The sequence below is a fragment of the Mustela lutreola genome, chromosome 6 (assembly GCF_030435805.1).
Source record: "Mustela lutreola isolate mMusLut2 chromosome 6, mMusLut2.pri, whole genome shotgun sequence".
Lineage (NCBI taxonomy): Eukaryota > Metazoa > Chordata > Mammalia > Carnivora > Mustelidae > Mustela > Mustela lutreola.
In genome coordinates, this window is record NC_081295.1 from 91523166 (window position 1) to 91549389 (window position 26224).

The following is a 26224-nucleotide window of genomic DNA, read 5'->3' on the forward strand; positions in this document are numbered from 1 at the left end:
CTTGGAACCTTAACAGGTGTGTACCAGCCCCTTTTCTGGCCACATGAGGTCAGCATTGAGTCACTGACGGCTTCCAGCACCTTGCCAGTACTCTGACAGGAAGCCCTTCAGGGGACACTTCAGAATGGGGAGAGGGATCATGCAGTGCCATTCTGAAAGATGACTTGGGGACTCTGACTCGGGCCTCAGCATGGTCAGGGCCCTGACTTCGCTTCCTCTGCCCCACCAGTCCTCTTCTCTCTCTGCTGTTTTTTTCTGGTTCCCTTTGTAGTGCCCCCACTCCCAGCTTCCATCCACCCCAGCCAGGCTCCTTCTTCTAGAAGCAGGCCCCGTTGCCATGGTGACCAGCAGGTCAGCTGGCTCCTTCCTTGCCCCCTCCCTTCACCCCTCTTTCCCCTGAGCTGCAAGGAAGAGTAATATGTGTGAATGGAGAAGCAGGGGTCAGTTGTCAGGGGTCCTTTATCTTGGGAGCTCTGGGGTTGGCCAAAAGGAGTGGGAAACAGGAGCAAGATTTCAACAACTAAATGGGGAGTGGGAGCTTCCTATCTGAGTTAGGCAAGGGTCAGGCTGGGGACTCTGCACTTTGTCTGCAGTGAGGACTGAACTAGGTGGAACAGGCTGAGACCAGAAGAGGGGTTGGAGTTAGATGTGAGGTAGGGTTTCCCACAAAATATGGGTGGGAGGCACTGGAGTGAGCCCCCAAGTGAGAGTCTTCCTCTGCCATGAGAATGAGGGAGAAGTCAGCCTCTTTAGGACCCCACCCTTCCTCTGTTTGGGTCTGGAGGATGGAATGACCCACCCATGGAGTGGAGGAACCTCAGACTGGATAGTTTGGAAGCAGTAGGCAGTCAGCCAGTGACCTTCACTTTGCCTGGAAAGAGAATAGGCAAATGGAGCCGGACCAGGATTGGGTGTGTTGGGGACGGGTGGGAGAGAGGTAGTGGCTCTTCTGCCTCAGGTAGCCATCCCAGCAGATCAGTGCGCTCACCCCCTGTCCCAAAGACTGGATTATCCAAAACTTTGCCTTAAGCTAACTTCCTACCCACAGATATCCCCACTGCCTTTGGAATGGGAAAGGTCTGGATTCTAGGACTAGCTCTGTGAGTACTAGCTTGTGACCTTGAATAAATCACTCATACTCCTTATACTTTGGTTCCTGGTGGGGATATAGGGGACCAATTACTATACGTCAAAGACTCTAATGTAGCACCGGGCACACAGGATTCCACAGGGTGCACACATGGATTGAATATGCATACCCTTTATACTATTTTATCACAATGATTGGTCCCCCTCCCTATTAGACTTTGTGCTCTTTGAAGGTAGAATATCATATGTTTCATTTCTGAACAGAGTACACAGTAGGTACCTAATGCCTGTTTATTGAATGGATCCACCCAGGAATTAATGAATGCATGTCAGTTTTTTTTCTGCCTGACCCAGACAGTACAAGGGAAAAGCAGTGTGGATGGATGGCAGGAAAGGGGTAGGCTACTTGTAGTCACTCAGCTTGGCCTGCGGTCTGTGATTTTGCCTCCTACACTCACAGAAGAAGGGCAGAGCCTTAGAGAGAGTCCAGGCAAATTCTTCAGTGCCCAGATGAGGAAACTAAGGCTTAGAGGGGAAGGCACTTGCCCAAGGTCACACAACCACTTAATGGCAGAGCCAGGATTAAGAACTGGAATTTAGGTTTCCTGTTCTCCAGCCTAGGGCAACGCACACACTTCATTGCTTCTTTGGGGCTATTCCTCTAGGGAAGGAAAATGGCTCTGTGAAGGCTGGTTCCCATGTCCTCCCCTCTGCCCTCTGTTAGTCCTTTCTCACATCTAGCTCCAGTCCTTTCTCTTTCATGCGATTCCATCTCTGCGCACTTGGATCTGGCCTCGGAAGGCTGGCTCCCGCCTTAACCCGTTACCACCCAACTGGAAATAAGGATCTTCCCTAGGGTTCCATGGCTCAATCTCCTTTCCCCCACCCTTGGCCCCAGGAAGTTGCGGGAACCAACGATGGGGAGGGATGTTAGCTGAACCACTGGTGCCCCCTCCACGGAGAAGGGACGGAAGGAGTTGCGGCACAGATCTTGCCAGGATGGGGGGTGGTGGTGGTGCGGTGAGCAAGGCTGGGAGTGGGGAAGGGGTGCGGGGAGCCCCTGTTGCTTCTTCTCCTTGGGGGGTGGCTATTAGGTAGGCTTGGGGAAGGCGGAGTTTGGGGGGCTGGGGGCGGGGCTCTTGAGCTGGGAGGAAGAGGGGGGGCGCGCTGGCTCCAGCTCGGCTCAGACAAAAGGCGGCGGCGGGAGCGGGCGGGAGGCGGAGCGGCGCCGCGAGGGCCTCAAGGTGACACCCGCCCCCGGCCCCGGCCCCCCCGGCCCGGCCCCCCAGCCCGCCTCCCCACCCCCAGCCCCTAGCCCCCTACCCCCGGTGCCCTTTCCAGGCCCCCTCCCCCCTGGCGGGGGGTGGGGAGCAGCGAGGGCCCCGCCCCTTCCCGCCCCCTCCCCAGGGCCCGCGCAGGATGCCCTCGGCCCCCGGCAGCCCCCCGGGTAGCCCTGAGCTCGACGCACCCCCTCTACGCCATGTCCCCCCCTGGCTCGGCCGCGGGAGAGAGCGCCGGCGGCGGCGGCGGAGGTGGCGGCCCCGGGGTCCCGGAGGAGCCCACGGCAGCGGCGGCGGCGGCGGCGGCGGCGGACGAGGGCCCCGCCCGAGAGGAGGTGAGCACAGTCAGCGCCCCTTCCCCAGGCGCGGCCGCAGCTTGGCCCCCCATCCCCCGCCCCGCGCGGCCCCCGCCGGTTCCGCCGCAGCGCGGCCGGCGCCCCGCACCCCGAGTCGGCCGCCGCAGCCGCAGTCCCGCGCGGATGCCCCCACCGGCAGCGGGAGCTGTCCGCGGTAGCGGGGAAGGGGCTGCGCCGGGGGCGGGGCTCGGGGGGTCCTGGGCAGGGGGAGGGGCCTAGGGGCGGAGCCTCGCGGACCCCGGGCTGATGGGGTGGGGACGGTGGCAGGAATCCTGTTTCGCCGAGGGGATGCGATCTTGAAGGCCAGGAAGGGCGACTTGTAGGGGCTGCAGAGGCAGGAGAGTACCATGGGGAAATGGTGGTGGTACCTGAGCTGTGGTCCTGAGAAAGTCAAGTGTGTAGAGAGGCGATTCCCCCTGGGGTCACTGGGAGTGTGTGCACCTCTCCCTCCCAATATCCATGCAGTTCCCCCACTCCCAGGGGGTCCCTGAGCCCAGCAATCCTTCAGAGTGTTGGAAATAAGCATTTCCCTAGTACGGGGCCCCACTCTTCAGTCCTCTGAACCTGGAAACAAAGAGACTGAGGAGGGTGTCAGTAGCACTGCGCCCCCCACCCCCGTGCACACTCTTGCACACACATACACACTGCACTAGGGCAGAAGCACGTGGGCAGGGACAGACCTGCAGGTAGAGACCCTTTCAGATGTGTTCTCCGTGGGACACGTGCATACTCAGGCGGGCACACAAAGGTGCACATCTGCACACCCCCCAAGGACAAGGCTCCCAAAAAGGTCCATCTACCCTAATCTTGTTTGTATATGCTGTGTACTACTGCCTAGCCCACCTATCTATCTGCACTTCCAGATATTTCCTCTCATTTCACAGGCCCAGGGCCCACTGCCTGTGACTGTGCCCTTCCTTTCCACCCTTTTCTCCCTTCCTGTGGCTAGCCTCCAGGTCAGGCCTGGGGAACTGGAGGGAATCAGGATCTCAGCAGGGGGGTGTCTGTGTTGAGGGGTGGGGGGGGCTCCTTAAAGCTAGACAGCAGGGAGGAGGAGTAGGAAAGCACAGCCCACCACCAGAAATCCAACTCAGTTCTCATCTACTAAGTGGCTGCTGGGTGCCAGCTCCATGGTGGGCACCCAGGAGAACTGAGACCCTGACCTCAGGAGCACCCAGTCTAGATGTGTAAACAACTCACTGGGGTGACCGTAGAACAGAATGGCCCAAGTGTTTTAATAGGCCCCCAGAGAGCTCCAGGAATCATTTTGACAAATGACTGGACTGCAGATGTCTCCCTCCCTACCCCTGTGACCCAGTGCCACATCCCTGCCCAGCCACTTGCCTCTGCCCTTCTGAATATCTCCTTCTGGACTGCCTTCTATTCAGAGATGCCTCTCATCTTAGAACAGGGAAAGATGTTAGGGTCCAGGAAGGAGACTTACAGAGAGGGCCTCCAGGTCAGAATGTGGGGAGAGTCAGAGCTTGATGTCTCCTGGGCACCCCCTCCCACCCCTCCAAAGGAGGTATGAGACTAATTGTCTGTGAGGGATGGGGAGATGGATGGGTCAAAGAGGACTGGCTACTCCAGAACCCAGGACTCAAAGAACCAGGAAGATGTGAGGGCCCCACCTGTTAAGTGGGAAGGTGTTGTCAAATGGGTCCCTCCCTGCTTTCCTGGAACACCTGGAAGGAGTCCTGGCTGGGGACCTGCCTTCACTGACGCCTGTCTGTCCTCCCTTGTCTTCCCCATCCACACCTCCTGTTTCACGGCCATCTTACATCTGTCTTTGGACTCTGTTTCTCCGGGTGCCATCCTATCCATCTGTGTCTTCTCTGCCACCGGGCCTCCTGCCTCCACCTCTGGCTCCGATCCCTCTCTGCCTTTTGGGGTGTCTGTCTCTCTCTGCACGTCCCTGTATTGGCATTCTGTTCTCTTTCCCTGCCCCCGTGTCTCACTCGGGTCATTTCCTCATTTATCTTTGGTCCTTGGCTCCCCTCTTGGTCTTACCTTTCCTCCCCACATCCCTGTCTGCCTGTCATCTCTGATGCTGGCTTCTACACCTCCATCCATCTCTGTGCCGGGTCCTGCCACTCCGTCTCACTTTCCATTCATCTTGGACCTTCCCCTGCCCATCTGAGCAGCAGCGTCCCATCCAGCCCTCTTTCACCAAGTCCCTCTGCCGTGAGTCCCACTGGAAGTGCCTGCTGCTCTCGCTGCTCATGTACGGCTGTCTGGGGGCCGTGGCCTGGTGCCACGTGACCACGGTGACCCGCCTCACCTTCAGCAGCACCTACCAGGGCAACAGCCTCATGTACCACGACAGCCCCTGCTCCAACGGCTATGTCTACATCCCCCTGGCCTTCCTGCTCATGCTGTACGCCGTCTACCTGGTGGAGTGTTGGCATTGCCAAGCCCGCCATGAGCTGCAGCACCGTGTTGATGTGAGCAGCGTGCGGGAGCGTGTGGGCCGCATGCAGCAGGCCACGCCCTGTATCTGGTGGAAGGCCATCAGCTACCACTATGTCCGCCGCACCCGCCAGGTCACGCGATACCGCAATGGAGACGCCTACACCACCACCCAGGTGAGGGGTTGGAGGGGAGCACAGGCCAGTCCAAATGGGAGGGGGGTGCTGGGACCTGATGGACTACCCCCCAGGGGGAGGAGCACAGGTAGCAGTGAGCTCTTGTGGACACTGAAACAGGAGGGCAGTAACAACAGTAATAATAATAATAATAATTATGGTAAACACCAGCAACCACGCTCTGCCCGATGTACATGATAATACTGCATCATTTCTTTAATCCTCATTACAACCCTATGAGGTAGGTAACTACTACCCACATTTTACAGATGAGGAAACTGAGGCCCGGAGAGGTTAAGTACCCTGCTCAGAGTCATACCAGCTAGTATGTGGTGGAGCTGGGATTTGAACCCAGGTAGTCTGGTTCCAGGGTCTGTAATGCTTAGTGCTTAATGGCTGGAGATGGCTTCCCATGCACTACCTCACAGCATGCTCTCACCCGTTCAGTGAGGTGGCTGCTACCAGGTCCTCTTTCACAGGTAAGGAATCCTAAGCTCAATGACTTGCCCAAGGTCTGCAGCTTCTAAGAGGTAGTGCTAGACTCAAACACAGGGCCCTGGATCCCAAGTCTGAGGCTCCCAGAGGTGGGAGTCTGCTGGCAAAGAGGCGGAGGTAGGCAATGGAGGCCCCATGGAAAGGTGGGGATGGGGGCTAATTAGCACAGCCTGGACCCGCCAGGATTAGGCATTATTAGAACCCTGCGGGAAGAGATTTTTCTCAGGGAAGGGTGACTTCCGTCTCAGTATTGGAATGGGTAAACAGAAGCCTGGGGCCTGTGAGAATCAGGAATGGTTGAGAGCTAAGGTGGGAACAGGTAGACCGGTCGACAGAGCGCTCCTCGGCCCACTGGGGAACACACTTGTAAAAGGAAAGAAGGGGCAGCGTGAGTCTTGGGAGACGAGGCAAAAAGGTTGGGCAAACCCGACGGGCAGTTCAAGGCCAGCGCCTGACCCCCTGAAGAAGCAGCGCTTAATTCAAATTAGCATGCACACCGGGAGGTGTGAGTTCCCGCCCGTCCTCCTCTCTAACCGAAGACGCTGAGGACCCGCGTGGCTTTGCAAAGCAGATGATAAGATCCCACCCGGCTCCAAGCGGGCTCGAAAGTGGGGCGGGCTCCGGGGTTTGAGCGGGCAGCAAGAGCGGCGCGATGGGGCGGACGAGGGTGAGCCGACAGAAGCGACTCCCGCCGCCCTCCCCGGCGCCGTAGGTCTACCATGAGCGCGTCAACACGCACGTGGCGGAGGCCGAGTTCGACTACGCGCGCTGCGGCGTCCGCGACGTGTCCAAGGCGCTGGTGGGGCTGGAGGGTGCGCCGGCCACGCGCCTGCGTTTCACCAAGTGCTTCAGCTTCGCCAGCGTGGAGGCCGAGAACGCCTACCTGTGCCAGCGCGCGCGCTTCTTCGCCGAGAACGAGGGCCTGGACGACTACATGGAGGCGCGCGAGGGCATGCACCTCAAGAACGTGGACTTCCGCGAGTTCATGGTGGCCTTCCCGGACCCGGCCCGGCCGCCGTGGTACGCCTGCTCCTCGGCCTTCTGGGCCGCGGCGCTGCTGACGCTGTCGTGGCCGCTGCGCGTGCTGGCCGAGTACCGCACGGCCTACGCGCACTACCACGTGGAGAAGCTCTTCGGCCTGGAGGGGCCGGGCTCGGCGAGCAGCGCGGGCGGCGGCCTGAGCCCCAGCGACGAGCTGCTGCCTCCGCTGACGCACCGCCTGCCGCGGGTCAACACGGTGGACAGCACGGAGCTCGAGTGGCACATCCGCTCCAACCAGCAGCTGGTGCCCAGCTACTCGGAGGCGGTGCTCATGGACCTGGCGGGGCTGGGGGCGCGCTGCGCGGGGGCGGCGGGCGGCGGGTACGCACCCGCGTGCCGCTATGGCGGGGTGGGCGGCCCGGGCGCGGCGGCCGTGGCCCCGTACCGGCGCAGCTGCGAGCACTGCCAGCGCGCCGTCAGCAGCTCGTCCATCTTCTCGCGCAGCGCGCTCAGCATCTGCGCCAGCCCGCGGGCCGGCCCCGGGCCCGGTGGCGGCCCGGGCTGCGGGGGCAGCCGCTTCTCGCTCGGCCGCCTCTACGGCTCCCGACGCAGCTGCCTATGGCGCAGCCGGAGCGGCAGTGTCAACGAGGCCAGCTGTCCCACCGAGCAGACGCGCCTGTCGAGCCAGGCCAGCATGGGGGACGACGAGGACGACGACGAGGAGGAGGCCGGGCCGCCGCCACCCTACCACGACGCCCTCTACTTCCCGGTCCTCATCGTGCACCGGCAGGAGGGGTGTCTGGGCCACAGCCACCGGCCGCTGCACCGCCACGGCTCCTGCGTAGAGACCTCACTGTGACCTCCGCCCCTCCTCCCCCCGCCAGGCCCTCGGTCCTCCCTCCTGTCCCCCGTCGGACTGTGTCCCTGGCTGGTAGCAGGGGGGAGTCGTGATGGTGACTGAAGCTGTGCTGGGCGCGGCGCGGGGAGCCAGGAGGCGAGGGTGCGCGGGACGGACCCCGATGGGGTCCGGACCTTCCGCCTTTCCTGTACATAAAGAGACCGATGGTGGGAGGGGATCGGCGGCTCTGGAGAACCCCCAGCCCGGGCACGGTCGGCTCCTTCCAGCCTGCCGCTCGGTTCTTAGGGGGACACCTCGCCTTTTCCCAAGCACACTCGCACACTTGCGATTTCCCGTCCAGCCTTTCAATGGATCTTCTGACTGTTAGTGGCGACTGTGCTGTGTGGCACCGCCTGGGGCCCGCCTCAAGGGCGAGGCTTTGGCTGTGCAGCTGGGGAGGTTTAGAGGCATGGGGAAGGGAAACTGGGGCTTTCCTTCCTTCGCAGCCTAGCCCCACCAGGGCCTTTCCCTGCGGAGGGAGCGGTGGTGAACAGCAGGGCTGGCTTCCAACCAGCTAATGAATTCAGCGGGTCTGAGACCGGGGCCAGATGTCAGCCCCGGTGCTCCATCTCAAAACCGTGCAAATGTTGCTATCCTCTTCTTGGCGCTGGCCCCAAACATCGGGGTTTCCTTTCTGCCACTCCCTCCACTGCTGTTTATTTAGCTGGGTCCCTGGAGTGTGGGTCCTGGAGGGACTGCGCTCACACTGCTTGCGTCACCCTCCTCCCTTGCCTCTTGCTCTCTGGCCCTGAAGAACAGTTGCCCAGGGAGGAGGGAGGCAAAATGTGGACAGTATGCACCTCAGTCCTGTCTCTAAATTCTGCAGCGTCCTGGCAGCAGCCTCCTGACCTGGGGTCTGGGAGGACTCTCCCTTCAGAGGGGTGGGATACTGCCACACACCATCATTAAAGCTGGTCAAGATGAATGCCTGGGTGGGAAGAGTGGGAGACAGACCCCGGTGGCAAAGGGGGAACTCTCGCAGCAGGTGGGAGTGGGCAGTGGAGGGAGATGGAAAGGACCGCCAACAGTAGGGGTTTCTGGGGTGAAACCTTTCCTTGCCTTCCCCAGACTTGTGGGGGATGGTGGTGTGAATAGCGGTTTGTGCCCCCACACATTACCTCTTCAGGGCTGAGGTTGTCTTCATGAGTCCTGGCTGGAGAAATACTCAATTCTAGGGGCAGGGTCAGAGGCAGAAATTCTCTAAATCTTGCCCAACCCCTCTGTCATCTATCCCATGTGCTGAAGCCCTGCAGCGTGTCCCAGGGTCTTCCAAAGGACACCCTGCTACCACCGAAGATTGCGGGTCCCACCTGCTGTTCTCCTAAAGCTCTGAGGCAGCCTTTTCTCCCCCAGCACTCCCACCCTGATGTGCTTCAGTGTGCATGTCTATGTGCCCCCTGCCCTCCCAACCCCCCTGCCTAATGCATTCCCAGTGGACTCAGTGCCCAGGGACTGAGCTCACATTTCAAGTTGGAGAGAATAACCCTGGGGCCCGCCATCATCGCTCACGCCTGATGCTCCTCCACTTCACCGGAGCCGCCAGAGCTCCTTCTTCCCCTTCTTGAGCCTCCTCTCCCATCTTCCTCCAGCCTAGCCAGGACTACACCTGCCAAGGGCATGACTGCCACCTATGCAACATCTCTGGCTCCCCGTCCCCTTTTCCCCAGGGGATTTGGGAGGTTTGGATTGTGGGGACACCATGGCCCATGGCCCATCGGGATTGAGCTTTACTTTCCTGTGGAGATGGCTAAGTGGGAAGGCAGAGGTGGCCGGAGAACAGGAGGCTTGGGCAGGAGGGAACAGCTGCCCACTGAGTTTCCCTGGGTCTGGGCACCCGTGGCCACCTGAGTGCCGTCACTGAACCTGCCTGAACCCTGAGTCTGTGCTCCTTGGAGCCCTGGCGGTTGGAGCACCCCTCTTTCCTCTGAAGGGACATCTGTGAGGTCCAGGTGGTGAGCTGTGGCCGCAGGTCCCAGTTCTTGGCCAGCTGGCCCCGGATGTCATGCCCTTTTGTGGAGGCAGCCTGGCCACTTCCCGGCTCCAAAGAGGGAGGGACTCAGCTCCTTCTCCCTCAGGCCCATTGCTGAGATGGAGCCTGAGCTAGGAGGAGGGGATGGGGGGAACCCTGTTATTATTTTTGCCTGTATTGACCATTTCTGCCTAGGTCTTCTTACACAGACAGCCTCACCTTCCACACACGCACAGACTTAGAGAGAAACTGATTCTTTGGTCTATTTTCTTGGTAGCTTTATTGATTGCCAGGGAAAACGAAAACCAGAAAATTAATTAATCTCTAAAATTAAACTTTACACTGAATGTTCTTGTTTCTCTAATTAGAACTTCTGCTAGCAGCTGTGGCTATGTACACACACACACACACACACACACACAGTCGCTGACACACACCCTCACATCTACACGTTTGCACTCCAGAACTGTCGGAGGGTTATCAGGCACAGACAGACTCTAGGTTGCCCAGACAGGCACACAAGTGCAGTCGCTCCCAAGCCCCCTTTGGTGCTCTGCATAGCGCCTGCTTGTTGGAAGGAGTCCTGAGGAGCAGGCACCCCTGGGCTGTGGCTGCAGCCCGTGACCCATCCTGTGGAAAAACCACAGGTCTGGAGGCTCTGGACCTCTCAGCGGGAGGAGGAGGGGAGATGGGGCTCAGCCTGAATCTGTCAGGTCCTCCTGTGGCCCTGGGGGCTGATGTGACTTCTGTGGCAGCCACAGAACCATGGGGACTCTTGGAGGGCCACTAGAAGGCTCCATATGTGCTGAGGACAAGGGCTTGTGGGGTGGGCTGGGCCTGGCTGGGGAGAAGACAGGTCTCTGTCATTTGGGTGCATCACACTGTGGCCTTTCTGTCGTGGATTTCCAAGCGCAAAGATTGTACAAATCAAACTGGTGGATAATAAAGTTGTAGATGACTCACTGACTTTCCTCCCCAGTGTGGCACCTCCCCCACGCTCTACTCCCAGCAGAAGCTCCCTGGTGGGGGCAGTGGTCTGAGTCCCTCCTGTCACCTCTGTTTCCCCCTTGCTGGGTTGTGGGGGGTGGGGTGGGGTGAGAATTAGGGGATGGAGTGGCCTGTAGAACACATCACTTTAGCAGAGTCAGTGAGTCAAGGAACAGCAAGGTAGCATTGACAGGGGTGAGGGTAGAAGAGCCAGGCAAAGCCCTGCAGTAGCCCAGGGAGAGAGAGAGACTGAGGCTGTGCGTGTGCCCACGTGTGCAGGCACGCACATGTTTAAAGATAAAGAAGTCCAGCACCTATTTAGCAGAGAGGAAAATGGTCAGGGGAAAGGGGGTAGAGTAGGTAAGGGAAATGGACAATTTCCATGGGAGAGTCTGGGCTGGCACAGGCTTTCAGAATCTTCTCTGCCTCCCCTAACCCTGGAAGTCAGTCAGTCATTTCAGGGGTTCTGGTAATATCCTCTTCCAGGGTACAGAGGATGGGTCCCACTTCATACCCTTCTCTCCTTCTATCCCAGTCCCCTCCCCACTTCAGGACTTTTCCCACATCACCCTTGATCACTCTTCCCAAGGATATCCGTGGTCTCTCCCTTCTAATATGTCACTCTACAGCAGGCATGACCGAGCATGAAATGAGGAGGGGGCTAGGGCAGTGGTCCAGGTCCCATCACTGCCCCAGCCCTGTCCCCCACCTTATCCCGCAAGGTTCTCAGGGCCCTTGGCAATGATTGGGGACATGAAGTGGCCAGGATTCAAGGTCCGCTGGCGGGCAGCTTCCCGGTTGGCACAGAGAGCCTGGCCAATGAGGTACTCGCTCTCCTGGGCTACATCTGACAGGCGTAGGTCAAATTCCAGGAGGGTCTTGTTTTCTAACATGCCTTCCAGGAGCTGCTTCCCGCCATCCTGGGAGAGGAGTACAAGGGAGAGGGCCATTTCATATCATTACCCAGGATCACCCTCGCACATGTGTGTACACACACATACATACCTTTATACAAGGATGTGACTAGAATGAGTTTCACAAAACAATGGTTAACCTTTTGTGCAGCACACTAATGTATTCTATGCTATCCTATCCCATCCCGTTTTATTCTATAAGAAAAACGGTAATCAAGACTTACTAAATTGATTTTTCAACCCTCATGGATTGAAAAACATGGCTCTGTGACAATGATGGTAATGGCCCTCCTCCGATTCAGCCATGGGTGTGTGAGACAAATCTGGCTAATGACATTTGAGGAGGACCTATAGAGGGAGTGGCTTCTGGGAAGGCTCTTCTCCCTCTGAAAAGAGAACAAGAGAGAGGGGTGCACGGCCCAATGTGAGGAGCAGCAGCCATCTTGGGACCATGAGAGAAGCACCCAAGAGGATGTGGCCATGTGGCTGGATGGGCAGAGCAGATGGTGGCAGTGAGCCAGCGAATTTATCAACTCCAGACGCCCCCTACCCTGGGGCTTCTGATTATGGAACATAATGAATATTGTTTAAGCCATTTCCTGGTTCAGGTTTCTGTTAACTTGTAGCCAAAAGCACCCCTAGTGGAGATGTGTGTGTGTGTGTGTGTGTGTGTGTGTGTGAGAGAGAGAGAGAGAGAGAGAGAGAGAGCGCAAGACTGTTCTCTTGATGGAGGGTCTTCCTCACTAGTCCTCACAGCTCCAGCCGCTTTTGGGCTGGGTGGGCCATGCTCTATGTAAGACTTATGTGAGAGGCAGAATGGTTGTGTTCCATGGTTGTGACCCAAGAGCAAAGACAGTTTAATGGGTTGCAGATGCATTTTTTAAAAAATGAAGTAGAATAGAAAATAAAGGAAAATATCAGCATCTATCACAAGCACTAAAAGTACATTTCAATGATACCATATTGATGTATATGTTCACTAGGTGTTCGATAATTGCATTTCTTATTCTGAGACTTGGTCAAGAAAATGAGAGACATCATCTATCAGAAAGGACCCAGGTGGGGCGCATGGGTGGCTCAGTGGGTTAAGTGTCTGACTGCTGTTTTCTGCTCAGGTCATGATCTCAGGGTCCAGAGATCCAGCCCAGCATCAAGCTCTGTGCTCAGCTGGGAGTCTGCTTGAGATTCTCCATCTTCCTCTGCCTCTGCCCCTTAAGCACACACTCTCTTTTTCTCTCAAATAAATAAATAATATCTTTTTAAGAAATATTTTATTTATTTGAGAGAGAGTTAGAGAGCATGCACGAGTGGGGGAGGGGAAGGGGGAAAGGCAGAGGGAGAGGGAGAAGTAGACTCCCTGCTTAGCAGGGAGCCTGATATGGAGCTTGATCCCAGGACCCTGAGATCATGACCTGAGCTGAAGGCAGACATTTAAGTGACTGAGACACTCAGGTGCCCCAAATAAATAAATCTGGTATTCAGCCAGTCCTGAGTTTTAATCACAGCCCTGCCACTCTCTACTGACTGGGTGCTCTTGGGCAATTCACTAGCCTCTCTGAGACTCAATTTTCCATCTGTAAAGTGGGGTTAAGAATACACATTCTGGGGCACCTGCATGGCTCAGTGGGTTAAAGCCTCTGCCTTCACCTCAGGTCATGATCCCAGGGTCCTAGGATCAAGCCCCACATTGGGCTCTCTCCTCAGCAGGGAACCTGCTTCCCCCTCTCTGCCTGCCTCTCTGCCTACTTGTGATCTCTGTCTGTCAAATAAATAAACAAATAAATCTTTAAAAAAAAAAGAGTACACATTCTAGGGGTGCCTGGGTGATTTAGTCAGTTGTGTCCAACTCTTTTTTTTTTTTTTTTTTTTTTTTTTAAAGATTTTATTTATTTGTCAGAGAGAGCGAGCGAGAGCGAGCACAGGCAGACAGAGTGGAAGGCAGAGTCAGACTGAGAAGCAGGCTCCCTGCGGAGCAAGGAGCCCGATGTGGGACTCGATCCCAGGACGCTGGGATCATGACCTGAGCCGAAGGCAGCTGCTTAACCAACTGAGCCACCCAGGCGTCCCTGTGTCCAACTCTTGATTTCAGCTCAGGTTGTGATCTCAGAGTCATGAGATCAAGCCCTGTGTCAGGCTCCTGGCTCAGCCAGGAGTCTGCTAAAGATTCTCTCCCTCTCCCTCTCCTTCTGCCCCTGCCCCATCTCTCTCTCTCTCTCTCTCTCTCTCTCTCTCTCTGTCTCGCAAATAAATAAAAAAATCTTACAGGAAAGAAAGAAAGAATTAATTCATATTCTATTTGGGGCGCCTGGCTGGCTCAGTTGGTAGAGCATGCAACATTTTCTCTTAGGGTTGTGAGTTCGAGCCCCATGTTGTATGTAGAGATTACTTAAAAACAAAACCTTCAAAAAAAAAGGGGGGGGAAGGAATACACATTCTACTAGATAACCAGGAGGAATAAAGGAACACTGAGGGATATCAGTGCCTAGCATAGGCTATAACCCTGAATAACAGTAACAGCTAGCAAGATTGATATCCTAGCCAGCACCTGCAATGTTAACTGCTTTACAAGTATAACTCATCCTCCGAGAAACAACTAGTATCCCACTTAGAAATAGATACTATTATTATCCCCATTTTATAGATAAGGACATGGAGGCCCAAAAAGGGTAAGTAATTTCACCAAGTGCAAAATGGCAGAGCTGGGATTAGAACCAGGTGAAGTTTGTGTTGTTAAGAATTACCCTGGAAGCACCCCAAGGCAGTTGGGTCCCACACCCACCTCTCAAAGGCCTTAGAAGGGTACGGCTTACCAGCCCGATGTGGTTGCAGGAGAGGTTGATGCTGGTGAGCGTGGTGTTGACGGCAAGCACCTGGGACAGCAGCGTGGCAGTGGGCTCAGACAGTTCATTGCCCCCAAGGTGCAGGGTGGTGAGGCACCTGTTGGTCTGCAAGGCGTGGGCAAGTGCCTGGCCGCCCTCATCCTCAATGCAGTTGAGGCGCAGGTTGAGGGAAATGAGGCTGGTGTTGTGTGCTAGGGCATGAGCCAGAGACTGTGCACCAGGTGCCCGCACCTGGTTGTTGGCCAGGTTGAGCACGCGTAAGTGGCTGTGGCTCAGCAGCTTGGCTGCAGCACGTGCGCCCCGGTCCCCAATGAGGTTGTGCGACAGGTCCAGCTCCTCAAGGGCAGGGTGATCCAGTAGGCTACGAATTAGGATGCGGGCCTTGTCATCATCCACCTTGCTTCGGGTCAGCCTGAAGATCTGTGGGCAGGTAGAGGGTATGTGGCAGCTGGCAGCCAGGGAGAATCTGCCTGCCTGCCTGCCTGCCTTCTGCAGGTAGAGGAGGGGGGCCCCAGGGAGGCCTGAGGTCCTGCTCACCTGCTGTTGGCCCCCTGAGTGGCCTTTGGGCACAGCAGAAATCCCCCACATGGCAGATTCAGTGCAGACCTGACAGAGGGCGGTAGAAGGAAACCCTAGCATTTATCAAGAAATTACATGTTGGACATGCTGCTTGAAGGTATCATAACCATTATGTTGAACCCTCAGCAACCTAGGTACTTTACAGATAGAAAATGAAGGCTTAGGGTAGATGGATCATTTGTTCAAGGTCACATGGTGATCAAGCCCCAGAGGCAGGTTTGAATACAGGTCTGTCTGATGCCCCAGCCCCTCGTTCTGCCCTCTTCAGCTGGCTAAGATCCACCATGGCAAGGAGAGGAACTCTTGGAAGGAGATGCCAGGGTAAGAACCAGGGTGAGAGACAGGAAATGGAAGGATGGAGAGAAAAGATGAAATAATGCGGTAGGACTAGCATGGGGAATACTAGAGATGGGAGCCCTAACCCTCCCCCTTCTCACCAGCTCCCTCTACTCCTCCCTCTTCCTTGAGGCCTCTCCACCCTCTTCCTGTCCTTCAGTCCCCTTTCTTTACGTCCCTTTTGTCCCTTTCGGCCAACTTAGAGCTTCTTGTCCCTCTTGTCATTTCATTGCACCTATCTGGCCGAGCTCCAACTCTGGATCAACCCCACTCTCTGTTTGCTGCATATCTGTGCCCAAGCAACCGACATGACGAAAAATGTCACATGACAGGACTGGTTGTTATTGCCGGAACCACCAAGAAACCCGCAATGCTGTGTTCCAACTCAGCCCTCTTTCTCTGGACAACGTACTCTCTCCTCCTCTGAAACAATAATTTCTTTTTTTTTTTTTTTAAAGATTTTATTTATTTATTTGACAGAGGGAGATCACAAGTAGACAGAGAGGCAGGCAGAGAGAGAGAGAGAGAGGGAAGCAGGCCCTCTGCCGAGCAGAGAGCCCGATGCGGGACTCGATCCCAAGACCCCGAGATCACGACCTGAGCCGAAGGCAGTGGCTTAACCCACTGAGCCACCCAGGCACCCTGAAACAATAATTTCAACCTTCTCCAGCTTCCCCAAACTTCAGGGGATAGTGATTCAAAACCCTACAGCCTCCTTTCAGCAATCAAGTCTCCTCCGACCACCCTGGCCATTCAATGAGAACCCCTCATTTTCCTAATACCAAACAGTAGTCCACTGCTACCAACCACATCCACTCTCTCCTCTGCCCAGAACCAACTGTCCCACCACCATCCTCAACCCCACCCCTCCTGCAATCTCAGGAAATTTCCTTGTTCAGTGAACCTGTGCCTTTCTCCTGGACTCAGCTGCGTTCTTGCTATTGGAAGGAGCTTTACACTGGTTTTAAACACATGCCAATATCTTTTAAAGAAAACCCCAACCCTTCATGTGTTACTGATTTCCCCTTCGCTCCCTTCACAGCCAAGTTCTTGAAAAAGCTGATCACAGCCATCCTGTTTCCTCACTTCCCACTCTTTCCATAAACCACTAGGATCTGGTCCCTGTTTCTGGTACTCCACTGACAGTTCCATCTCTGTGACCTCCGGGTTTGCTAAATTTGGTCCTTAGCATCACCCTCCCCCTTCGATGCCTTCCCCTTTTCTTGAAACGCACCCCTCCCTTGGCTCTGTGACTCAGGGCCGCATCCCCCTTTTCCTCTTTCTCTGATTTTTGGGCAGGCTTTCCCCCTTCCAACCAGAATATTTGGAGCATACTTTACTAAAAAAAATTATTCATTGTGTATTTGAGTTTCAGATTTAACTGGATGTCTTGTATTTTTTATTTGCTAAATCTAGCAAGCCCATCCTAGTTGTAATTTCACATTTACATGATTGCTGATGAGTGCCTTTTATCCCACCAGACTGTTAGCTCCAGAGGGCACAAATAGTATAATTTTGCTCCCTGTTGAATCTTCAGCACCTAGGATAGGGCCTGGAGAGCAAGTGTTCCTTGGATGAATAAATGGCTCCTGAATTGTGAGGGCAGCGCCCTGTTCATCTCAGCATCCCCAGAATCCAGCTTGGTGCCCAGTGCATTCAAAGACACTTGGTCAGTGAATAAGAAGGAAATGGGGGGAAGAAGATGGGGATGGAGGAGTAGGAAGAGGAGGGGAGAGGGAATCAGACAGGCGCTGAGAGTGGGAGGTGGGGGAAGGCAGGGCCGGCTGGTACCTTGAGGGTGTGGCATGCTTTGATGGTGGCCGCCAGCGAGTGGCAGTCCCGGTAGGTGAAGAGGAAGAGGTTCCACTCAAAGTTCATGCCACAGTCCTTGACCCCGTACACCAGGTCCAGCTCCTCCAGGTGGCTCAGGCCAGCCACCAAGTCACACAACTGGTAGTGGTCCGTGGTGGGCTCCTCCATCTCCACCTCGCTGCCTGAGTCGGACAGCTCCCCGCTCCGGGGTTGGGGCGGGAGCCGCACGGGCGGAAGGAACTGGTCCACGCGCAGCCCGCGCACGTAGTTCCCACAGAGCGGCAGCAGGTCGAGGATCACCGCAGGGTCCGTGGTGCTCGGGATGAACTGTTTGATCAGGTTCTCCAGGTGCTGCTCGAAGAACAGGCGCTTCCAGCTGCCGCCGTGCCTGGCCACGTGGCACACGGGCCAGCGCTGTTCGCAGCAGCGGCGCCAGTAGTTCTCGTCGTCGATCAGGTTGGCGGTCACTGCCAGAGGCAGGGCGGGTGACAAGTGGTTCAGCACCTTCTGCTGGTGCTCTGGAAGCAGCTGCTTCAGGATAGGGTTGTCTTTGGGAACAGGAAGGAAAGCAGGAGTCACAGTGTTGGGGAGCCTTCTACCTGATGCCGGTGGCCGGGCCTGCCTAGGGGCACCAAGGGAATGCAAGACCCTCTCTGGCACTCAGGGAGCCTCAGTCAGAGAGGGGAGACAGCCTTTACTCCTAGGGAGGCTCAGTTTAAGGGGGGAGGGGAGATGCAGCCCCAGGCTTTGGGTGTTCCCTGCCTGAAGGTGGACAGCTTAGTATCTGGTTTCCCAGAGCTCCCAGTGTGAGCAAGGATCTCTGGTCTAGCCCTCAGTGATCACTTGGTCTGATGCAGGAGATAATCCTGAGTTCTGAGATTCCCAAATGATTTGATTCATTCATCTTAAAGCAAGATGTTTGAGCACCTACTGTGCACTAGACACTGTTCTAAGGGGTGTGGATATAAGAGTGAACAAGACAGAGGGAACCACTCCCTCTTGGGAGAGGAGGCAGACAGTAAGTCAGTCGGGCGAATAAATTGTAGGTCAGGGGGTGGTAGGTGCTGTAGATAATATGAGATCCTGTTCTCAGAGCACCCCGTCTGCTAGGAGAGGCTGGCTGCTCCTCTTTGCAAAGGATGGCCATTTGCAGAGCACAGAGTACAGAACAAACCAAGAACATACACACACTGGGGAAGGCCAAGGGAGTGGAGGATGGTCCACCAGGAAGGGCTTACTGGAGTTGGTGTTCGGTAAATATGGTTTGGGCTGGGTTTTGCCAGAGAGAATGGGAAAGGTGTCTCCCACCCCCCGCCCCGCCCTGCCCCAAGCGGGACAGCCATGTTGAGAAAGGCTGGGGCTGCCCCAGGACCCAGCCTCTGAAGCCGTGCCTCTGGGCAGTCCCCACCCATCCTGTCCTACCCCTGGCCTTTCTCTTCTGCCCAGGGTGGGGACAAACTCACTGTGGAAGTTCTTGACGATGTGCTGAATGCAGAGCTCTGTGAGGAGGGGAACGGTGGACAGGGACCACTCGGGATCCTCGGCTATAATCCGGCGCATCTGATGTACTTTGGTCCCAGAATTCCAGCCCTTGGACTTGTTATGGGGTGGGATGATTGAGGGCCTTGAGGGCTGGGGGCCTGCACTCGAAGTCTGGCCTGCAGTGGAGAACTTGTCCTGCATGGAGATTGAGGATCGGCTGGGGACCGACAACAAGGTCCATGTTGCTAGGGTTTCCTGCATATTGTGGACTGGCAGCTTCCGGACACGTAGCCCCTTGGCAATGGCCTCGTGATGAGGAGTGCCTCACACTGGCAGGTCCTTAATGCCCTTGGGAACCTGGAGGGAGAACAGGGGTGCAGGGCTTAACTTTGGAGGGCCTCAGTGGGCGTTTAGCAAGAGAAGTAGCACAGAGTGGTTCTCAAGGGTCCATCTCTGGAGTAGACAAGATCCAGGCACAAATCCCACTGGCTAGCTGTGTGGCCCTGGGCAAGTTACTGAGTCTCTTATAGTTTCATGTGCCTCCTCTGTGAAATGAGGATGGCAGTTATCTCTAAGAGAAGCAGGACAAGTGAACAACGTAAAATAACGCATCCAAAGAAGCATAGCATACTGTGACCCGTACAACTATAGCAAGGGGCAGGCCCACATTTTGGATAATAATACGCACACAGCAATGATAAGTAATTGATACATGTTGGACACTTTCTTAGGCACTTAGTTTAAAAAAAAATTTATTGTATTTATTTTACAATACAGCAACTGCCTAACCAGGAGGTTGGAGTTGAGGACAGCATGCCAAATAGAAATGCAACACATATCAAAATGCAAGCCACATATATTATTTATTTAAAAATTTCTAGCATCCACATTAAAAAAAGAGGGAAATGGGTGGAATTAATTTTATGTTTACCCAGTATGTCCACAGTATTATCCTTGGAATATGTAATCAATATAAAAATTAATGAGATATTTTATATATTTTTTTATACTATGCCTTCACAATCAGATGGCTCGATAGTCACGTGTGGCTAGTGGCTACCGTTTTGCATAGTGTAGGCAGAGAGGAAGATGGGGGGTGGAGATGGGCTGGGGGACCAGACCCATGCTCCGTCCAGGGCACCTTCCCTCTTCCCCTCTGAGCGCTTTGTTCCCGCCCCCCACCACCAATATCCCCATCCAATCTTCCTAGTTCTCCCAGCCTCCCGACATTCCAGACGGCAGCGGGAAGGCGTGGGAGGCGAAAAGGCAGCTAAATCTGGGGCTGAAGACAGAAGAGAGGATGTATCTGGGGCTGGGGACCCTCCTCCGCGATTGTCCATTCGTGACTCCTTGCTGCATTGGAGCTGCCCCGCGGCTGCAGGCTGAAATGGGGCCGCTCCGCACCGAGCTCCTCCTCCCGGCAATCTCCCCTCCGATTTGCTCCCTGACTCGGTGCACTGTGTAATGCCCGGTGGGAAGGAACACTCTGAACTAGCAAAGGTGTCCTTGGCAGATGGAGGGGACCAGATGGTACTCCCCAGTCCACAAGGCATTGCAAGGAGGAAGAGCCTGGCTGTGTGCGGGGCCGGGGTGGGGGTGGGGTGTGGGGGTGGGGAGACAGAGAGAGAGAGAGAGAGAGAGAGACAGAGGGTGGAGGGGTATGGGGCAGTGTAGGGAAGGTATCTATGTATTTGTGATAGCCTTATGCAAATCCAATGCAAACTCACAAACTGATTGTGTCCGGATTTGTGGAATAACCAGCTGGTGCATTTGACTAATAGCCCCTCAGAGGGTGTGGCTGGGAGGGGATGCTGCTTGGAGGTGCCAGATGACTTGGCATTTCTGGCTCTGCCGGTGACCTTGGCCAATTAACATATCTGAGCTTTAGTTTCCTTATCTGTACCACCGGATAATATCTTCCTTCTGCAGGCGGGAGTGGAAATTCCTCTGAGATAATGTCTTAGGCCGGTACTGGGTGTGGCGGGGTGGGGGGAGGGGAAGTGCGTTTAGGCTGAGGGTGGGGGACAGAAGTCTTGGGTTGGGGAGAGAGTACCTTGGAGCTCCACCTCTGAATGCTATCCTTGAGTGAGGCCCTTCCCTATCTCCAGAGGGAAGGCAGCGGACAAAGGGGCCGTGGTGGTGTTTGGGCTGGATTAGGATGGATGGGCCTGGCAGTCCATCTTTCCTCCACACAAGGAGGAAAGAGACAACAGGCCAGCCCTGTTCCTGCCAGCTTTGCCTCTGGGCTCCTGGGGCTCCCGCCAAAAGTTCCCTCCAGAGTTCTGGCTGAAAACATTTCTGGCATTCTCTCTGGACCAGGATGTATCCCAAGACACACTGTGGGCCACGCCCAAGGGACCAGAGCCCAGCCTGGCGCGGGGAGCCCTAGGTCTCTGGCTGGAGTTGCCCTAGAGCCCACTCTCTAGGTATTTCTCACAAGGGTACCTAGTCGCACCATCCATCCAGGGAGGCCCTTCCCTCTCCTAACTCCTGGGAGGCCACCTTGTTGGGACACACCCCACCTGGGGTCAGGTGAGCTGCCCTCTGGACCTGGTAGGTGCACTTTCTAGGGCTTCATTGTCTTAGGACCCAACATCTCTTCCTGAGGTCTGGTCTTCATCTTTCTTGCTACTCTTTGGAGCCTGTGGCCTCCTCTGGGCCTAACACCGCAGGACCCACCCCAAGGTAGGCTCCAGAGTCCTGAGCCCTCTCCTCAGAAGGAAGAGGCAGAGTGTCCCTCCATGTGCTCCAGGTACATGATACTTGTAGAAAGAGCCCCCACCGTCCTGCAGCGTTTACACAAACTCCGTACTACCATGTCTGATGTCATTTGTAGGGCAAAGGTCAAAACCACTAACCTCCTAATAAGGTCAGAATTGACAGTTTTCGCTTTCCCCATCACCTATATAACTCATCCCCCATCCACCTCCGCTCAGATTAACTATTGTTTGTTAACTAACTGGAATTTAAAGAAAAACTTAAAGAGAGTAGAAAGCATGGTCCCTCCCTGGCTCTTATCAGACCTCTGTACCTTCAGTGTTGGAGCTGCCCCGCCCCCTTCTGAGAACACACTCTGGCCAATAGGAGTGTCCCATATTTGTCCGGGTGATTGGCTCAGGGATGCCTGATGCCAGCCAATCAGGGCCCTTCTTGGGATTTGTTAGAGCAGCTGAAAAGATGGAGGTAGACACCAGGGCGGATGTCCTTCAAGAGTATTCTCCTGCTTTTGGAGGCGGTTTTCCTTCCCTGCAGCAGGAGGGAATGAAGTGTGGGGGAGATAAGCAGAAAAGAGGGGCGGCCAGAGAGCACCCGGTACTTTTGGTCCCCAAGTCTGACGTCCCTGGGCGTTCCAGAACTGCCTGGCTCCTCAGCAATGCCTCTGATTTTGAGACTTACTTGGCAGCCTTCTAATAGGTCCCTTTTGCTGAAGCTGAGTTGGGTTTCTAACCCATTTGTGACCAAAGGGTCCTGACCGTTTGGATAGGCTCACAGTTTGGTGAATGGAATTATGGAAAAAATCCTATGTCAGTAGATGCGGTTCAATGCAGTGGCTTAAGACCAGAGGCCCCCAGGTTTATTACACACAGGGCCTGGCCTCTAACTCGGGGGACTCTATCTCTCCTGATCACTCGGGATCACTCTAGCCTCCCCTCTCACCTCTCCAGCCATAGGACATATCAGCAACCTGAGCTACATGGCAAGTAGCAGTTACAAGCTCCTTTCAGAGCTTTGCTGTCATATGGGGCTTAACAGCCACTCTGCAGTGGACAGGGGGCGGGCTTCTCAGCCCCATTGCAGGGATGGAGAAGTGACTGGTGCTTGGACATCTAGGAGGGCTGGGCCCAGGGTCTGAGGGCAGTAACCTCCTTCTCACCACAGTACTCTGCTCTTTGTGAAGTCACTCCCCACACTTTTCCACCCTCCGCCAGGAAAGAAGGCATGTCCCTGCTCCCTGGGAAGCTGGGGTCCTATCTTTATGCAAAGAGAACCTGTCAGGGAAGGCTTCCCCAGGCCAAGAGAACAACCAGAACTTGGCACCCCGCTATGGAAATTTCCGGCCCCTAACTATATACATATATCTAAATAAATAAAATACATATCTATCTCCCTTACCAGTCATCCACACCTCAGTGTGAATGAATTTCAGATCCAAAAAAGGCAAGTTAGGAAGGGGGCAAGGAGAACACACCACTGAATGTGGAGAGCGCACGAGTCAGAGGGGGCCTGTGATGACTCCCCCTACTCATGGGGCAGCCTCAGTCTGGCCTAGGCATCAGCAGTCTGCAGCTGAGGGTGGCAGCAGGTGGCTGCTACCCTCCCTGGAAGCTTGAGGGATGGATAGATACCCATTAGCCAGGGGCCCAGGGGCACCTTGACAGCTCCCAAGGGCTCAAGGAGGACAGCTCCTGAAATGGCAACCACCTTCCTTCTTGGAGCTTCGAATCTGTAGGGAAACTGTGGGGCAGACAGAGAATTCTGTCTGGTGGAATAACCAGCTGGTGCATTTGACTAATAGTCCCAGAGTTTGAAGACTGGAAGTGTGTTGAACACTCTGATCCTTCTCTGGGGCAGCAATCTTTTCAGACATTCCAGAGAGAAGGTTGGGGCCCTGATGAGTGATTGCCTCTTGTGTCACCACCTGGTGTCCCTAAGGGCACAACATACCCGAGGATGGGGAAAGTGGGGGTATAACCTGTGACCTTTCCTCTCCCTGCATCAACCTAACTCAACACAGGACCACAGTCCATGTAGAAAGGCCAGTCCTCCCTTCAACCAGGTCCCCACGCTGTGTCCTTGGGACCATGGTCCAGAGGCCTGAAATCACATTCAGGCCCTAACTCCCAAGTGTTAGGTGTTAAAGTCCACTCTCTATGTGCCCAAACACAGGTAATATAAAGGGACAACATGCCCCTGTTCAGCTAGCTTGTCCTCATTTTTGATGGTTTGCATCAGCTGGATGAGTGTTCCGGGAACCATATCCTTGCTTATACACAGCTGTGATTTATGGACTGCGAGGCTGTCAAAGCGTTTGCACACTAGGAGGCAGCTGGCTAAGGACTCAGGATTGCCTTAGGGCCAATCTCCACACGGTCTTGAGCCCCCAGCATCTGTGAGACCTTGGGTAAGTCATTTCACCCCACTAAACCTCCATTTCTTTATCTGTAAAATGGGGATGGAAATGAATAGTACTGACTTCCTAAGATTATCCAGAAGATTAAAGGAGTTGACGTGAGTGAGACATTTCATGCAGTGCTGGGCCCAGAGCCAGCATTCAAAATATGTAATAGATATTGGGATGAAGATGTTACAGGCCTCACCTACATATGTTTATTGAGAACTATTATTGGGGACTATTATTGCTATTATGACACTATTATCCCCATCGCACAAATGAGGAAACAGGCTTAAAGCATAAGTAATTTGCTAAGCTGCACATAGCTTGGGAAAGCTAAGTTTTGAGTTGATACCTGTCTAAAGCTGTTACTTCCATGTACAAAAGCATAGACAAATAATGAGCTGTTGGGGTTGCTTCCTAAATTGGTGAGATCGGGTGTTCACATCACTTTTCCAGTGGGCCTCCCACTTCCCCAGCTCATGAGCTCTTGGCATCTCTGTTTAACCCTTTTGATGCTGGCCTAAATAGCTCAGGCTCCCTCAACCCCCTAATTCACTGCCAGGCACCAGGCTCTTCCACAGAACTGAGCCATCGCCTGTATCCTTCAGCCTTCTGGGGACCCAAGAACACCCTGCAGAGCTGTGCTCTCCTGCCCCATGGCTCACATTGGGCGCTTGATGTTCCTCACAGACCTGGGATCAGTGCCTGAATGTCTAGCGCACTCTTTCCTCTTGGATGTCTCAGACTTCTCTACTCTTCTTAAATCCCCAGTTAAATCTAACTACCGTGGGCAGAAGCTTCTCCCCCTGCCCAAAGGGGAAAGTTGAAGAGGCTGGAGGAGCACCCTCTCCCCTTTCTGCTCATCACATCTCTGGCCCTCATTCTCCCCTGCCTTCCTCTTAGCTGAGGAGCTGAAGCACCTCTGTGCCCCTGGCACCACCCCCAGGGGTGGCTCAGCTAGATGGGTTCTGCTCTGCACCCACTTCTCCCACTGTGCTTCATCTACTTTCTCAGCTTCCCCTTCCCTTAGGACGCCAAGGAGAACCCTCCCTGGGCATGTCCTCCGGAAACCTGGGCATTTGTCTGACTTCCCCTGATGTCTTTCGTGCCCCTATCAGACCCTACCGCAGGCCATATCACTCCCATTCGGGAACACACAGTTTGTGAAATCACAAAAGAGGGACACCAAAGTTTTCTGACAGAGCCTGGCCCAGCATGCTGGGTGACTGGCCCCCGTGAGACAGCACATTTAATCACACCCCTGGGCCTGGCCCTCCTCCCAACTCCTGACCACTTGGTCTGTTGTCTTAGAAAAGACTCCAGAGTATTCGCTTCCCACCCCTGGATCCTGCCTTGTGCTCAGACACCCAACAGGGAAGCTCAGCTCCAAAGGCCATTGAGTCCCTCCCCCAACCTGCCTGGGGTGAAGAGGCCCTTGCTGATCCTTGGTAACCAAGGGAAACCAGTCATGCTTTGAGAGGGAGGGAGGAAGGGAGGTGCGGAAGCTAATGGACCTGCAGGAAGGACTGCAGCCCGAAGGAGCTGGGGGTGGGAGTCAGCCCTGAGAAGGCTGTGGCACAGGGCTCAGGACTGCTTTCCTCCACGAACTTACCGGATGCTCCTTTCCCCTTCCTTCTTCTCATGGTGCCCCCACCCCGCACCCCTTTACTCGAAGACCCTTAACCTCTGGGCCTGTAAGCAGATGTGACCGTAAAGGGGGAGAGGCAAGAGTTCCGCCTCGAATGGGTGGGGGTGGGGGGCCTTCTGAGGGGACAGACAGGCCCGGAGCCAAGCCAACCTCAGGCAGGCGGGAGTGGAGGGCAGGGGGAGTTAAGGAGACCCCGGGGGGAGCGTCCTCTCTTCCGGGGTTCACCTCACCCACTCTCGGTGCCTGGGCACTCACCTTCCTGCCGGCCCCCGGGCTGCCGCGCCGGTCGTTAGGGACGCCCCGCGTCGCCAGGGGGCGGGGCTGGGGGCCAGTGCGCATGTGCGCAATATACCCGCGTGTGCACAGGGCGCGTGCCGCTGTGTGGATACCGCGAACTCTGTTGGCAGGGGTGCGCTTTCTGGTTCTGGGGGACATGTTTAGGAATAGATGGGCTTTTCTGGGGGAAGGTGAGGAGTGGGAGCCAGGACAGGGCTCTTGGACTGGAGTGCTGTTCCTTCTTGGTACGTTTGTGTGGAAACGAGGTCCGGAAGTACAGTTTTGCAAGCCCACAGGGCTGAGCAAGCAGTCGGAGCCCCAGCAGAATCCTCGGCATCCCATCCTGGCAGGGACTGGTCCCCCTTGCAAGCCCTTTCAACTGGTGCAATTAGAATGAGAAACCGTGCCAGAAGCCATGCTTTGCGCTTATAGTTTTAACTAAACGGCCCCAGAACTTGGTCACCAGGGAGCCTTTGGCTTGCAGATGGATCCCTTGAGGTCCTTTCCCTCCTCTAGCAACAGAGATCTGGGAACAGAGTTGGAGCTCCGAGTCTGGCTGGGTGCTGAGCACATTCATTCTG

General features: G+C 55.3%; 2 protein-coding genes across 2 annotated transcripts; one reads left to right on the forward strand and one right to left on the reverse strand.

Annotated features, from left to right (window-relative positions):
- Positions 1-2178: 2178 nt before the first annotated feature.
- Positions 2179-10619, forward strand: TMEM151B (transmembrane protein 151B). Its single transcript, XM_059178121.1, has 3 exons — positions 2179-2704; positions 4870-5310; positions 6518-10619. Exons 1-3 carry the CDS (start codon positions 2570-2572, stop codon positions 7643-7645), a joined length of 1704 nt encoding a protein of 567 aa, XP_059034104.1. The 5' UTR covers positions 2179-2569; the 3' UTR covers positions 7646-10619.
- Positions 9907-25727, reverse strand: TCTE1 (t-complex-associated-testis-expressed 1). Its single transcript, XM_059178122.1, has 5 exons — positions 25623-25727; positions 18585-18960; positions 17101-17669; positions 14365-14814; positions 9907-11560 (listed from the first exon to the last, which is right to left on the reverse strand). Exons 2-5 carry the CDS (start codon positions 18862-18864, stop codon positions 11351-11353), a joined length of 1509 nt encoding a protein of 502 aa, XP_059034105.1. The 5' UTR covers positions 18865-18960; positions 25623-25727; the 3' UTR covers positions 9907-11350.
- Between the last annotated feature and the right edge of the window lie 497 nt (positions 25728-26224).

Coding starts and splice junctions, on each gene's coding strand:
- TMEM151B (XM_059178121.1), top strand. CDS start 2,570: ATGTCCCCCCCTGGCTCGGCCGCGGGAGAGAGCGCCGGCGGCGGCGGC. Junction 2,705..4,869: donor AGGGCCCCGCCCGAGAGGAG/GTGAGCACAGTC, acceptor CCATCTGAGCAG/CAGCGTCCCATCCAGCCCTC. Junction 5,311..6,517: donor ACGCCTACACCACCACCCAG/GTGAGGGGTTGG, acceptor CCGGCGCCGTAG/GTCTACCATGAGCGCGTCAA.
- TCTE1 (XM_059178122.1), bottom strand. CDS start 18,864: ATGCAGGAAACCCTAGCAACATGGACCTTGTTGTCGGTCCCCAGCCGA. Junction 17,670..18,584: donor CATCGTCAAGAACTTCCACA/GTGAGTTTGTCC, acceptor CTGTTCCCAAAG/ACAACCCTATCCTGAAGCAG. Junction 11,561..14,364: donor CCTGCAACCACATCGGGCTG/GTAAGCCGTACC, acceptor CTCCTCTCCCAG/GATGGCGGGAAGCAGCTCCT.